The following is a 15,557-nucleotide window of genomic DNA, read 5'->3' as shown; positions in this document are numbered from 1 at the left end:
CTCCACTGTTGCCTCCACCTCCTTGGCGTTGGGGCACAGGGGGGGGATATGTACAGGACGCCATGGCTGGGTCCTGGAAGGACGTTATATTTCCCCTCTGTTTGGACTGTGGTGCCTTTAAGGGAACGGAAAGGGTTAATGCACCTGTCCAAGGAAGTAGTTTAAAGCAGACAGGAAGTGCAGGTGAGAGTGAAGGAGTGTAGGAGAGTCTATGCATGGTGAATGGTGGACAAGGAAAGCTGTGGAAGCTATGAAAAGCTGTGAAAGGACTTGGCAGTGTGTTGCCTGAAAGCCTGCTACTGAAGGACTTACCTGCAAGGACTATTTAACTGCGATAGCAGTTATGAGCTGTACAAGTCGGTGAGACTGTTATTTCCTTTGTTTTTGCTGCTGCTAAGCCATTTAAGTTTAATAAACCTTAGTTTTGATTTAAAAAGCCTGTGTCCTGCGATCAAGCTGGTCCCCCAAACATTACAGTATGTATTGTTCTATGTCACTAATATGAACCAATTTTAGATTCACTTATATGTTTTATATTTTATATGAGTTTTGCATCAAGCATAGTCAGTGTGATTACTGACGGTGCTCATTCCATTCTGATTGCTGTAGTGATATTGCATGGATGAGTCCATGGTCCATCTATATGCTTGTTTTCACACATTTATGTTGCTTCATGCACTTTTAGTGTTAGCACTAGTACTGTTACTACCAGGAAGTTTTCACTTCACTTCCCCTAACTTAATACATTTTTTGCACATTTAATTCCCTCAGTGCTGCACATTATTCTCCATTATTCACACAGTAACCTAGACAGGATACTGGGGCCCCACTGAATTTCCTGGGGGCCCAGCTTACATCCTTATTTTTCCAGTAGTAAACCATTGAGATGAATACTGTTGGTAAGTAGTGCCCCGTTGTCTCTTCTAGGCAGACTGTGTGGTGTTGGTAAGCTTTCTTCCTATTTACAATAAAGGATTGGCACTCAGAACTGGGTGGGAGACTTTCTATACATATTGCAGGAAGTTGATGTCTGATGAGCCATAACAGTACAGACAATGCAAATGGGGTGGATTTGCAATCCTTAAAGGGGTTGTAAAGGTACAAATGTATTTTTCCTAAATAGCTTCCTTTACCTTAGTGCAGTTCACTTACCTCATCCTTCCATTTTGCTTATAAATGTCCTTATTTCTTCTGAGAAATCCTCACTTCCTGTTCTTCTGTCTGTAACTCCACACAGTAATGCGAGGCTTTCTCCCTGGTGTGGAGTGTCGTGCTCGCCCCCTCCCTTGGACTACAGGAGAGTCAGGACGCTCTCTACGTTGTAGATAGAGAAAGGAGCTGTGTGTTAGGGGGCGTCCTGACTCTCCTGTAGTCCAAGGGAGGGGGCGAGCACGACACTCCACACCAGGGAGAAAGCCTTGCATTACTGTGTGGAGTTACAGACAGAAGAACAGGAAGTGAGGATTCCTCAGAAAAAATAAGGACATTTAAAAGCAAAATGGAAGGATGAGGTAAGTGAAGGAGGACTGCACTAAGGTAAAGGGGGAAAAAAAATTGTACCTTTTACAACCCCTTCAATGTCAGAACTACGTAAATTTGGGCAACAAACGTGTGGATAGAGGAAAAGGTTCAAGACTTCAGGAAAAAACTTGGGCCCCTAAAACGGGTGGTGTGAGGTCACGGAGTGACATGAGTGCCTCGTAGTTCTTACCAGCAGCTGGTACAGGTAGACGGCATATCTTTTTTTTTTTTTTCCACTTCAGACTCCACCAAAGATAAAAAGGATCTATTGGACGAGGAGAGGACCACGCTCCTGGCCCACACTTCACTTGCCGATATCATCTCCTCTATGGTATCGCATCATAAGTGGATCATGATAATTTTAGTTAAATTTATGATTTCTTTTCTTTTTTTTTTTTTTTTCTTTCTCTTTTTTTTTTTTTCCTCTTTTGTCCATTTAAGATATTTTTCCTCCTCTTCATCTTTTGTTTTAGTTTACAAGAATAAACAACACAACACTCCAAGTCTGAGTGGAAAAAGAATACCCTTTCTTCCCCTCCCCTTCCTCCCACACCCAAACCTCCCCGGCCAGCATCCTTTTCATAGTTTCGGTGCCATTATTACACTATAACTCCCCTCTCTTAATTATATCTATGTCGCTTGCGCCCTAGCTCTCACCCAACTACATGGGAGAGACCGCCCGGGCTCAATTGTGCTCGCTCGATCTCTCCCCTGCCAGTCGTCCCGCAAGCGGGCCTATCTCGGTCATATCCAACGAGAGTCCAGGCCTCCCATCAATGCATTATATACCCATGGCGTCGGCAAAACCCAATGTGTATTTGAACCTTTTCCATTTTTCCCACTTCTCTTCAAATTCTTCCCATTTCTCTTCATCTCTAAATCTTAAGTGTTCTAAGTTATAAATTTCCTCTACTCTATTACACCATCCTTTCAATGAGGGACTCTTTTCCCTGCCAGTTACGCGCTGATGTTTTGCCGCGTTCAAAAGTTGTGGGTCTTCAAATATTGTTTTGTTGGAATTCATGATCCGTGCAATACGCATACCCAGGGGTCGTCCGGAAGTTCGTTATTTGAAATTTCTTGAATTTTTTTTCTGATCTCCCTCCAATATGTTTTTATTTTAGGGCATGTCCACCAGACATGGGCCATAGAACCAACTTCACCGCAGCCCCTCCAGCATTGTTGTGAGGCCGATCCTGAAAATTTATGTAATTTATCCGGCGTGAGATACCATCGAACTAAACATTTATAGTTTAGTTCTCTAGTATCATTATTTATTGAGGTTTCATGCACCCTGGTTATTATTTGGTTGATCTCAAACTCATTTACCCGAGAACCCAGCTCCTCCTCCCACCTCAATAAATGGAAGGGCATTCTGTGTTCTTATTTAATATCGTTTAATATCTGATATATTTTAGAAATTGTGCCCTTCTCAATTTTCCCTTCGCATAATTATTCGAGGGGGAGTAGATTTGTCTCTGCTCTAACCGGTTGGGGAAGACTATCGAAAAAATGTTTTAGTTGTGTGTACCTCCATTCGTTAATATGTATCATTTCCTTTTTGTTTTTTAGTTCCTGAATTGTTAAAAGCCTATTGAACTTCATGACATCTTTTAATTTTGTGTTTTCTTGTAATATCCACTTTCCAAACCTATTTTTTTCTCCCGGTGGGAAATAGTTTGTGTCCGTTAAAGGAATTAAGGGAGAATTATAATCCCATTTATTAGACGGCATATCTAAACCGGATAGCACTGAGTAGCTTCCCTCACATAGATGAAGGACAGGAGACTAAACACAGAGTTGGCAGGCCGTATTCTTCAGCAGCAAGTGACAATCACAGGAAGAGTGACCAGCTTGTAGGTTGTCACTTGGCTGTGATCTGAAGCAGGCGTGTCAACCGGGAGACTGCAGGCTGGAGATGACTATAGCACAGAGATTCAGATGTGTGATGAACTCAGGCATGCTGGGTCAGTAATTGGCAATAAAATGCAATAATGTAAGCTATGGCATAGTCAGGGTTCAGGCCAGAGTCCGTAACATGATCAGGTAAGGAGCAGGCAGGAGAGTAGTCTAAGTGCAAGCCGGGGTCAGTACAGGTGGATTTCAGGAGCAGGTCAAGACAAGCCAGGTTGATAACAGGTAGTCGGATACAGAGGCACAGATCTCAAATATCAGGAACACTATAAATAAGAGCATATTGGCCACCTGCAGCTGATCAGTTTAAACAGCCCAGTTGGCACCAGCATTAGTGACGGGCATATTCACATTTTCATGCACACATACCCACATGCTGCCATGCTTCATCCTGCATTTGCAGGTAGATATTCATCCCAATGCACCATTGTGTATACTGGCAAGACCTACCCGACACCACCTCACTGAGCCCCCACATCTGTATTCTTGGGAGACCCTCATGAGTGTTCTGAGATTTGTGTCCCATGACTGATCCACATTTTAAGTCTGTGCAACTCACAGCTGATAAAAGCCTTCATGGAGCATTGGGGAACATCTGATTCCACCAACATGTTCCAGTGTTATTGCAATATATGGGGTGTCCTCAAGCAAAGATACTACCTATCACCTGCAGGGAGTAGGAGGGGCTCCAATCACAGGGGGATTTGTGGGAATACAGCAAATTCCAGAGATTTGTCAGGACTAAATATGGTCAGATTGTAAATGACGACACATGACAGAAGATTATCAGGTTAGTATTGACATCCTTGTTTGATATCAAATCTCTTGTATTCTTTGGCTAAACATTTAGCTCAGTTCTGTCAATCTTGTGTTTGAATACGTTAACTTCTTCCACAATACTCCTATATTTCATGATTTAATTCTAAATGAGTGCTACTAATACTATTTTAATGTAGGCTGCTAGGCAAATTTTTTAGTTTGCTTAGCTGTAATTAGAGGAACACAGGGGTTGATTACTTTGCGCTGCTTGGGGTTTCACAGGCTGCTGCTCTTTTACTTCTTTCTTTACTTCCCTCTGCCTTCTAGAGATTTTCTAGAACATAGTGGGAGGAAGGACAGAGTCTTCAGTCTGATTTATTTATGGAACTCTAGCCAATCTCTGGGCCTGGGAGCTGCGCCCAGAAGGTGGTGAGAGATCCCATAAATCCCATAAATCCAGTCCAGTTCTGAAGGAGGAGACCCTTGTGCTGGGGCAGAAGTCTGGTAGGAAGTCAGCCAGAAGAAACCAAGGTCCCATCTAGGTTTAGCTGGGGGTCAATTTTGGACGTTCGGGTCCAAAGCTCAAGTTGGGTCAGGAGAAGTCCAAGGGAGAGAGCTGGGCAGAAGTTTTTTGAAAGAGAGCCTAAGTTGTCCAGCGGTGGTGTGAGTCTACATTAGACATGTGCAATTTGTTTAGTTCCGAATTAGTTTAACGAATTTTGACAAATTTGTTAAATTCCAAAATTTACAAATTTTTCAATTTCAGAATTTTCTAAATTTCGAATTTCCGAAATTCATAATTTTACTGATTTTGTGTGTTTTTTTTTTTTTTTAAGATTTTTGATTCCGAATTTCCCAAAAGCAGAAATTTTAGTGATTTGAAATTAGGAAATTTGAAAATCTGAATTGGATTTTTGAATTTCAGAATTCTGAATTTTTGAATTGACGAATTTACAAAAAAAGCAAAAAAAAAAACCGAATGAAACGAAAACTAACACATTTTTTGGCAGTGCACATGTCTAGTCTAGTTTTTTTTCAGTAAGAAAAACGTGGTGGATATCAGGAGGCAACCAATGGTCCTGTTGGTAGGTGAGTACACAAGCCCAGAGGTGTGACTGTGTGTAGCTTTAAACTCTGGAAGGAGTACAGGTCACAGTCAGCCTAGAGATCCAGTGAGACATTTCTTTATCCACTTCCCTACCCACATATAGTCATATGACGTCCGCAGGAGGGATCTCCCATCCTGGGCGGGCGTCATAGGATTTTCTGGTCTTTCCGGCTGTCTAGGGGGTGCGCGCCCCCGCCACGTCACTCGGGAGCCGATGCGTGTGTCCGGCGGCCGCGATGTCGGCCAGGCATCCACGATTACTGGCAACAGAGCCAGGGACATGGATCTGTGTGTGTTCCCAGTACAGAGGAACACTGGTCTCCTCACCTTGTGAGTCCCCTCCCTCTACAGTTAGATTCACGCCCTAGGTAACACAATTAACCCCTTGATCACCCCCTAGTATTTACACAGTAATCAGTGCATTATTATATAGCACAGATCGCTATATAAATGATAATGGTGTCAAAAGTGTCCGATGTGTCCGCCATAATGTCGCAGTCGCGATAAAAATCGCAGATCGCTGCCATTACTATTAACCCCTTCACGTCCCGCCCATTGTCATATGACGTCCACAGGTGTGATCTCCCATCCTGGATGGATGTCATATGACATCCTGGGCTTCCCAGCCGTCTAGGGGGGCGCGCGAGCACCCGCGTTACCGCTCGGGACCCGGTGCGTGTGCCCGGCAGCCGCGATTGCCCGCAATCACAGCAGGACCATGGATCTGTGTGTGTGTAATGATGGGGTATAAACACACAGATCCATGTCCGGTCAGCAGTGAGGAGACCAATGTGTGTTCCCAGGACAGAGGAACACACATTGGTCTCCTCCCCCAGTCAGCCCCCTTCCCCTACAGTTAGAATAACTCCCTAGAGAACATATTAACCCCTTCAGCGACCCCTTCCCTGCCATTCATTTATACAGTAATCAGTGCAGTTGTATAGCACTAATCGCTGTATAAATGTGAATGGTCCCAAAAATTTATCAAAAGTGTCCGATATGTCCGTCGCAATAAAAATCGCAGATTGCCGCAATAACTAGTAAAAAAAATAAACAAAAATGCAATAAATCTATCCCCTATTTTGTAGACACTATAACTTTTGCGCAAACCAATCAATAAACGCTTATTGCATTTTTTTTAATTTTTTTACCAAAAATATGTAGAAGAATACGTATAGACCTAAACTGTGGAAACATTTAGTTTTTTTTATATATATATATATATATATATTTTGGGTGATATTTATTTTAGTAAAAAGTAAAAAATATTGCATTTTTTTCAAAATTTTCGCTCTATTTTTGTTTATAATGCAAAAAATAAAAACCGCAGAGGTGATCAAATACCACCAAAAGAAAGCTATATTTGTGGGGAAAAAAAGGACGTCAGTTTTGTTTGGGAGCCACGCCGCACGACCGCGCAATTGTCAGTTAAAATGATGCAGTACCGAATTGCAAAAAGTGCTCTGGCAAGGAAGGGGGGTCAATACTTTCAGGGCTGAAGTGGTTAAAAAAAAAAATGTAATAAAAAAAAATGCCATAAATCTATCCCCTATTTTGTAGAGGCTATAACTTTTGCGCAAACCAATCAATATACGCTTGTTTTTTTTGTTTTTTTTACCAAAAATATGTAGAAGAATACGTATCTGCCAAAACTTTTTTTTTTTTTTTTTTAAATATATATATATACACACACACAGTGTGTGTGTGTGTGTGTATATGTATGTGTGTGTATATATATATATATATATATATATATATATATATATATATATATATATATATATATATATATATATATATATATATATATATAATTTTTCAAACTTATCGCTCTTTTGTTTATAACGCAAAAAATAACAACCGCAGAAGTAATCAAATATTCCCAAAAGAAAGCTCTATTTGTGGAGGGAAAAAAAAAAAAAATTTAATTTGGGTACAGTGTAGCATGACCGCACAATTGTCATTCAAAGTGTGACAGCGCTGAAAACTAAAAATTGGCCTGGGCAGGAAGGGGGTGAAAATGCCCGGTATTGATGTGGTTAAGTAGTGCAGCCAGAAGCAGTGCTGTTCCCAAATTGTACAGTTTTACCATTTTGTGGTATCCCATGTTCCCTATCCCTGGTCAAGTTTGTTTCCAAATAATTAAAAAAAATAAAGGAAACCCCTAGAATGATCTTTTGAGTCAGAGGAAGAATGCTGTGTGCCTGTCTGTGTGCTTTAAGGGGGGGCAATAGAACTAAAATCACCAGTGGCTCTTTCGGGGGGGTTGTGCTACATTAAATTATTATTTCATGGGCGCATGAAGAATAAAATATTTTCCTTTCTCTCATATAGACATCAGTAAGGAACACAGAGAGTCTGAGAAAGAGAGATTCCAGAGGCTTCCAGAATATAATTCCTGTATGGGGGAGGCTGTTCGTCTACAGAAAAGATTCACCAAGTTATTGATGACAAAGGGACCCCAAAATAAAGATGAAAATGAGCAAAAAATAAGGAGTTCAGGCAGAAGTCATCTACAAATCATGGAGAAAAGATCCCCAACCACAATCCAGGACCTCTTTGACCCTGATGAAGATGGGTTCATCCCTAAGATTGTGGTGTTACAAGGAGCTGCTGGGATTGGAAAAACAATGACCTCCAAGAAGATCATGCTGGACTGGGCCTCTGAGGATCTCTACCAAGACAAGTTTGACTTTGTGTTTTATCTGAGCTGTAGAGAAATCAACACCATCCCTGGAGACATAAGTCTGGTGGGACTTTTATCCAGATCCTGCAGACTGAGTTCAGGTGACCTGGTGTCTATTCTGGAGGATCCTGGAAGTCGGAGAAAAATTCTCATCATAGTTGATGGGTTTGATGAACTGAGGTGGACTCTGGAGGGGAAATCTGAGGGTTGTCCTGACATTTCTATGAAAACCCACAAAGAAATCATTCTCCAAAGTTTGCTCAGAAAGCAAGTTCTTAAAGAATCTTCTCTGATCATCACCACAAGGTCACTGGCCATGGAGAAACTCAACACATTCATCGATGATTATCGCAAAGTGGAAATCAAGGGATTTATAAGGGATGATCGGGAGGAATATGTCCATAAATTCTATGGAAATAAAGAAGATGCAGACAAGGTTCTCAGTATAATAAAAAACAATGAAGTTCTGTACACAATGTGTGCCGTCCCCATCACATGCTGGATTGTCTGCACTGTAATGAAACAAGAAATAAGAAAATATTTGGCTCTAATTCGGTGTCATACGACGACTTCAATTTACCTTCTCTACCTGGAGGTTTTACTAACCCATCACAGCAAGAAGGAGACGTCTGTACCCAGGAAACAATCCTGTCTGAAGAAGCTGTGTGCTCTGGCCAATCAGGGAGTTCTGAACCAACAAATCTTCTTTGAGAAGAAAGATCTAGAAAGTCATGGACTTTCTCTGTCTGAAGTGGAGTCTGTATTTCGGAATGGGAACATCTTTCACTCAGATGTCGGCTCCCAGACCTGCTACAACTTCATCCACCTGAGTGTACAGGAGTTCCTTGCTGCTCTCCATTATGGGATGGATGATGGGTCTGGATCTATGGAAGACACTTTCCTCCCGGAGATCTGTAAAGGGAAATCGCTTGCAGTTTTAAGTTCACAATACCCTCATTTAGCATTAACTGTCCAATTCCTATATGGTCTTCTGAATGAAAATCAGGTGAAGACATTCTCAGAGATCACAGGAATCCCCATCTCACTCCGAGCCAAACCTGCAATGAGAAAATGGACAATGAAGGACTTTGATGGGAGTTCTCCTATCCATGCTATTGTCTGTCTGTATGAGACTCAGGATGAGAACTTCATAAGATCAATCTTGTCTGGGTGTTCACATTTGAGGGTGTACGGCTCACTCTCAGATGACTTGCGGAGGGACAGTAACTATTCTAAGCATCTGAACTATTTCTTGAAGACTTTGAAGAGAGAAAGATTTCAGGATCTATGTTTTGAATGGCTTACAGTGGATCCAGAGTGCCAGAACAATCTATCTTCTTTCCTACACAGGTCCCAGACAGTTTGGTGAGTGTGATTATTTCATAACTTGATTCAGAAAAATTCTGCAATATTGACACTAGATAGTGTTAACCAGTAACTTTATATTTAAGATTTAATAACTCACATATATGATATGTGGTTAAAAATGAGAGAGTTCTTTGACTAGAGTGAAAGGTTTAATATAACACATTTATTTAGAGAAAAGATATTAACTATCTAACATACTGCATACATATACAGTTTTAAAGTAAGGGAAATAAAAGTTAGTTTCAAATACAAAGTAAGTACATCACACTAAAAGTATTAAGAAAACAAATTATGATTAAGCTATGGTAAGTGCGTGAGGAGAAGATTCCTTGATATTACCTTCAGAACGGTTTTTCCCCTGTGCCCAGGATCTGTTCTAATTTCTCCTTCTCTATCTAACTAGACTGCAAGGTCTTAATTTATATCCCTGGGGCCCATTCTGATTGGACATTACTATCCTTTCCTAATATGGTCACAGCTTCCTTCCACCTTTAGGGATGAATAGGCTTGAAGTTTAAACTAATTACCTCTAGCTTGTTAGACTTCATGTCTATTCATGGAAGAGTACAGTCTTTTCCAGGTGACACCATATTGTCTACCTTTCCCACTGTGATTTCTTCCTGGCTTGCTTTGTATCTCAAAAGATGTAGTAGACTGGTTGTCACCTGCCACCTTCTCACAAAGCAATCATGCATATCTTTTTTTTTTTTCCCCTTACTTCAGACTTCACCTAGTAGAGTTTTAACTGGAGCGCACAAGTTTTCTCACCGGCCCTTTAGCGTCTCCCTTTTGGCTTCGCATCATTAGTAAGGGTGAAGATTTATCTTGCTTTTTTCCTTTTATTTTATTTTTTATTTTTTATTTTTTTCCCTTAATTTAATAGTTTGTTATAATATAATTTATATGTGTTTGTTTTAACAAGATTCAAAATATCCTATCTTCTTTTCCCATCTTTGTTCCCCTTCCCTCCCCTCCCCAGGTCTTCCCTCTCCCCACGACAGCCTCTTTATCTATCTCTTCCGGAATCTCAAGTGTCAGCCCTTAAATTTTCGACATAGCTCCAAGACCTCTTAAAAGCTCTCCATCCTTCCCATTTCTTGCTTTGACCCTTGTTGTTCCCTTCTATTTCTTCCCTTAGTTCTTCCATCGAGTATGTTTGTTCCACCGCGTCAATCCATTCCCATATCATGGGGCATTCTATCTCTTGCCATTTTCTAGGAATTAGCTTCTTTGCCGCGTTTAACAAATGCGGTACCAGGGAGTCCTTGTATTTTTTGATCCCTTCTTCCCCTCCATGAAAGAGAATGGTCCATGGGTCCTTCTTTATTTTACTTTTTGTGATTACTTCTATAAGTTCCAATATCTTCTCCCAGAATCTCTTTATTTTGGGACATTCCCACCAAAGGTGGGCCATGGTTCCTGGGGTCTCGCATCCCCTCCAGCAGTGTCCTGATTGGTCTTCTTTAAATTTCTGTAATTTGTTCGGTGTTATGTACCATCTAGCAATACATTTGTAGTTCATTTCAGCGGTTTGACTATCAACCGCGGAGGAGTGTACCAGTTTCAACATTTTCTTTAGTTGGGTCCTGTCCTGTTGTATTCCAAGTTCCCTTTCCCATTTTTCAATGAAAGGTGGGATCTCCCGCTCGCCATTCTCCACCAAGATCCTGTACACCTTTGAGATGGTGCCTTTAGAGGTCTCTGTAGAGCATAATTTTTCCATCTCCGTTAACTGGTCGCCTGATCTCAGTGGAGGTGTTAACTTTTGCACAAAATGACTGAGCTGTTGATATCTCCAATCATTGATATCCATCAAACTTTTTTTTTGTTTTAATTCTATAAGTGTTATCAAGTGTCCGTCTTTAATTATATCCTTTAGTTGTGCCGTGTCTTTCTTTATCCAATTTCCTCCCACTTGTGTTTTCCCTGGTGCAAAATACTCATTATTTTTCAGTGCTATAAGGGGTGAATTAAAGTCCTTCTCTGTTTTTTTATATACCGTGTTCCATACTTTAAGTGCATTTTTAGTAATCTCATGTGTTTTCGTGCTTAATTCTCTAAATTGGGGGGGGTTCCATATTATAGCTTCAAGCTTCACCTTTGATAGTGTGTTTTCCAGACCCACCCACCTTTTTTCTTTGTTGACCCTGGCCCACTCCACCACTCTCGATATTATTACCGCTTCATAATATTTTTTAATGTCCGGTACTGCAAGCCCTCCCTTGGACTTCGATTGTTTCAACGTCTGTAAGGAGATTCGATGCTTCCTGTAGTTCCATATATAATTCATGATTATTTTTTTCAGTGTGTTAAACATAGATCTTGGAAGAGCAATAGGGATCATCTGGAATTTATAAACAATTTTGGGTAGTAGGACCATTTTACAGAAATTTATTCTCCCTATCCAGGATATGGGTCTGTTTTTTACCCTTTTTATTTCAGCCTTTATTTCATCCAGGAGAGGTATGTAATTAGTTTCATATATTTTTTTTATAGTACTTGCTAGTCGAATTCCTAAATATTTAATTTCCCTCATCCAGGGGAATTGGAAAGTTGATCTTAATAGTCTTTCCTCTGTCCTATTTATATTAACGTTTAATATTTCTGTTTTTGTAACATTTAGTTTAAAATTTGAAATTTCCCCATATTGCTTACATAAGATCAGCAACTTTGGGATTGATGTTATGGGGTTTACCAAGTAAAAAAGTACGTCATCTGCGAATGCTGATAGCTTGTGTTCCTCTTCCTCTGTCTTCACTCCTTCGATGTCTGCATTTTTACGGATCATAGCCAGGAAAGGTTCAAGGGACAAAACGAACAAAAGGGGGGATAAAGGACATCCCTGCCTTGTTCCGTTCTTCATTAGAAAGGATTCTGAGAGGCTATCATTTACTTTTATCTTGGCCGTTGGGAATCGGTAAAGGGTCTTGATCCATTCTAGCATCCTCCGTCCGAAACCCATTCTGTCTAAAGTTTGTATCATGAATCCCCAGTCTACCCTGTCGAACGCTTTTTCCGCGTCTATCGACAGGAATAGACCTGGGGATCCATTATCTTTTATTTTTTGAAGAATCAGAAGGGCTCTGACGCCATTGTCTCTTCCCTCCCTCCCCTGGACAAAACCTGTCTGGTCGGGATGAATTAGTTCTACCATATTCTGTTTGATTCTCTCTGCCAGTACTTTCGCAAACAATTTCGTATCGGTATTCAGGAGAGAGATCGGTCTATACCCGGAACAGCTTTTAATATCTTTGCCTTCCTTTGGTATGACTGTAATGATAGCCTCTAGGGCCTCTCTACTCATACCAAAATCTCCTCCTAGGCCATTAAAATATCTGCATAGTACTGGCAGGAGAATCTCCTTACATTTTTTATAATATATGGCCGTAAAGCCGTCTGGCCCCGGACTTTTACCCAACGCACATCCTTTCAAGGCTATTTGAATTTCTTTTTCTGTAATTGGTCTGTCCATTATCAAGCTGTCATTTTGGTTCATTATTGTCAGTCCAGCTGCATTGAGGAATTCTGAGGTCTTATCTTTTTTCTCCTCCTCTGATCGGATTGTCTGTTCGACTGCGTATAGTTTTTCATAATATGCTCTAAAGGTTTCAGCAATATCTTTTGTTGTATGTGCCTCCTGTCCATTTTCTTTTTTGATCTTCTCTATATAGTTCCTTGTTTTCTTCTTCTGAACCATCCTGGCTAGGTGTTTATGTGTTTTATTTCCCCATTTGTATCTTTCCTTTGCGATGAGGTTGAACTCTCTTCTTGTTTCCTGGTCCATAAGTTCTTTAAGTTCATTTCGTTTATTCACCAAGTCCTGGTATAGTTCTTGTTTCATTCCCGTTATTTTGTGTTTCTGTTCTAATTTGAATATTTCCGTGATTAACTCGTCTTTTTTGTGGCTTTTTTCTTTTTTTTTCCTTGCTCCTTCCGAAATTAGAGTCCCTCTTATTACCGCTTTGTGTGCGTCCCATATTGTTGCTGTCGAAGTTCCCTCTATGTCGTTTAGCCTAAAGTATTCTTCAAGATCTTTTTTTATCCTTGTTAAGCTTGAATCCTCCATCAGAAGCTCCTCATTGAGTCTCCAGGTTTGTCTTGGCTTCTGGTTTCCCTCTATTTTCAAGGATATGCTAATTGGGGCATGATCGGATACTGTGATCGATTCAATTTTGGTTTCAACTACCATTTCTAGAGTGTTATGATCTACTAAAAAGTAGTCGATTCGAGAGTAGCTTCCATGTACCGATGAAAAAAACGTGTAGTCTCTCTGTTCGGGATTTAGAGTTCTCCATATATCCACCAGTTGGTTTCCATGGAGGCTTTTTTTTAACTTTCTTATCTGTGTGTTCTTAATTTCCTGTGTCTGTGGTGTCTTGTCCATTTTTGGGTCCATGCAGAAATTTAGGTCTCCTCCCAAGATTACCTTTCCTGTTCGAAAATTTTTTAACTTCCCCAGTATCTCAGCAACATATTTTATAGGGCGATCGTTCGGAGCATATATATTTACAAGGGTGTATTCCATCTCTTCAATCCTCCCTTTTAGAAACAGGAACCTCCCTTCTGGGTCTGTCATTCTACTCGATAATTTAAATCGCGTCCCCTTGGCGATTCCAATCGCCACTCCTCTCGCTCTCTTGGAGACCGTGTCTCCATAGTACCATGTTGGATGGTCCTGGGAGTATAGCCTAATATTTGAATTCAGTGAAAGGTGGGTTTCTTGTAGGAAGACTATGTCGGCTCTCAATCTTTTCAATTCTTTCAATATTTTATGTCTCTTTGCTGGACTATTGAGGCCTTTTACGTTATATGATACACATTTGACTACCGGCATCTTTTTTTCCTCCTTGTGTTCATCTTCGGGTCTGACATCTTATTTTCCTTTGAGTTTTTTTCTTTTCTTTTTTTTTTTCCTATTGGCTGTCCTGGTGAGAGAGAACTTCCTCCCCCCTGCCCTTCCCTCTTCCCTCCCCCCCCCCTTTCCCCCTCTCCCCCCCCCCCCCCTCCCCCTCTCCCCCTCTTGGCCATCTAATGGCCTCCGAACCAACTAACATATCTTGGTTCGAATCTCTCCAGGTGGGGTCTGGGATTGCCTTCTCTCCTCCCCTCCTGACTACTTCGAGTCAGGAGGGGGAGGAGGGTCCATCTTATCTATCTAGGGTACGGTACGGGCCGCATTTTTTTTTTTTTTTTTTTCTCTACCCCCCCCCTTTTTCCTCTTTCCTTCTCTTCATCTCTTCTTCCTTCCTTCCTCCTTCCTTCCCTCCCTTACTCAAATCTTTATTTATCTTTTCCTCTCTATCTACCTCTGCCCATTCGCTACTCCCAGCCGGGCAGGTCAGGGGTCTGTATTTCTAATCTGCTACAAAAATCTTTAAGATCTTCCGGGAACCTCAATACTGCGGACCTCCCTTCCTTCGTTGCTATTAGGCAGGCGGGGAACCCCCAGTTGTATTTAATTTTCTGATTTACGAGCTGGTTTATAAGTGGTTTTAAGAGTCGCCTCCTTGTCAATGTGTCGGGGGCCAGGTCTGCAAAGATCTGGAGCTCCCGTCCATTGTACACTAACGGGGGTGCCCCCCTTAGTTTCTTCCAAATCTTGTCCTTATCTTCATATAGCTGGAATCTTACAATAATGTCTCTGGTACGCTCTGTCTCTACTCTTTTTGGATTACCCACTCGGTGCACTCTTTCTACCCCAATTGTTTCTTCTAGCGCTCGTCCCAACAGGGGGTTGAAAATGTTCTGCATTATTATCTTAAGCTCCTCCCCTCTCTCTTCTGGTACGGATCTTATTCTCAGATTCTGTCTCCGATTTCTGTTTTCCTGGTCTTCCAGTCTGTACATAATTTGTCTCTGTTTGAGTTGCATCTGTTCCAATTGCTCTTTTAAAATGTTTGATTCTACTTCTTGCTGATCTATTTTCTCTTCTGCTGACTCTACTCTAGCAAGTAAATGTCCGAGATCTGTCCGTAGGGTTTGTATTTCACCCTTGATCACATTCTCCAGTCTCAGCAACATTTCTTCCATCTCTCCCTTTAGAATGGGCTGTGTTGATACTCGCTGTTCATCCGTCCTACTATTTTCTGGGTCGCTCTCCGCCATCCCCTCTCTTAATTCTATTGATGTTTCTCTTGAGTCTCCATTCTGGGGTTTCTTGTTTTCTTTCTTCTTCTCTTTATCCTTATTCATCTGTTGTTG

General features: G+C 41.1%; 1 protein-coding gene across 1 annotated transcript in view; it reads left to right on the top strand.

Annotated features, from left to right (window-relative positions):
• The window catches only part of LOC120939756 (NACHT, LRR and PYD domains-containing protein 12-like), a 429,782-nt gene that overhangs the window by 70,957 nt on the left and 343,268 nt on the right, over positions 1 to 15,557 (top strand). Inside the window, exon 5 of the mRNA XM_040352091.1 lies at positions 7,637 to 9,353. Coding sequence (XP_040208025.1) covers positions 7,637 to 9,353 — 1,717 coding nt within the window. The remainder of the gene's footprint in view (positions 1 to 7,636; positions 9,354 to 15,557) is intronic.

This window comes from Rana temporaria, chromosome 5 (genome assembly GCF_905171775.1).
Source record: "Rana temporaria chromosome 5, aRanTem1.1, whole genome shotgun sequence".
Lineage (NCBI taxonomy): Eukaryota > Metazoa > Chordata > Amphibia > Anura > Ranidae > Rana > Rana temporaria.
This window is presented reverse-complemented; position numbering and strand designations above follow the sequence as displayed.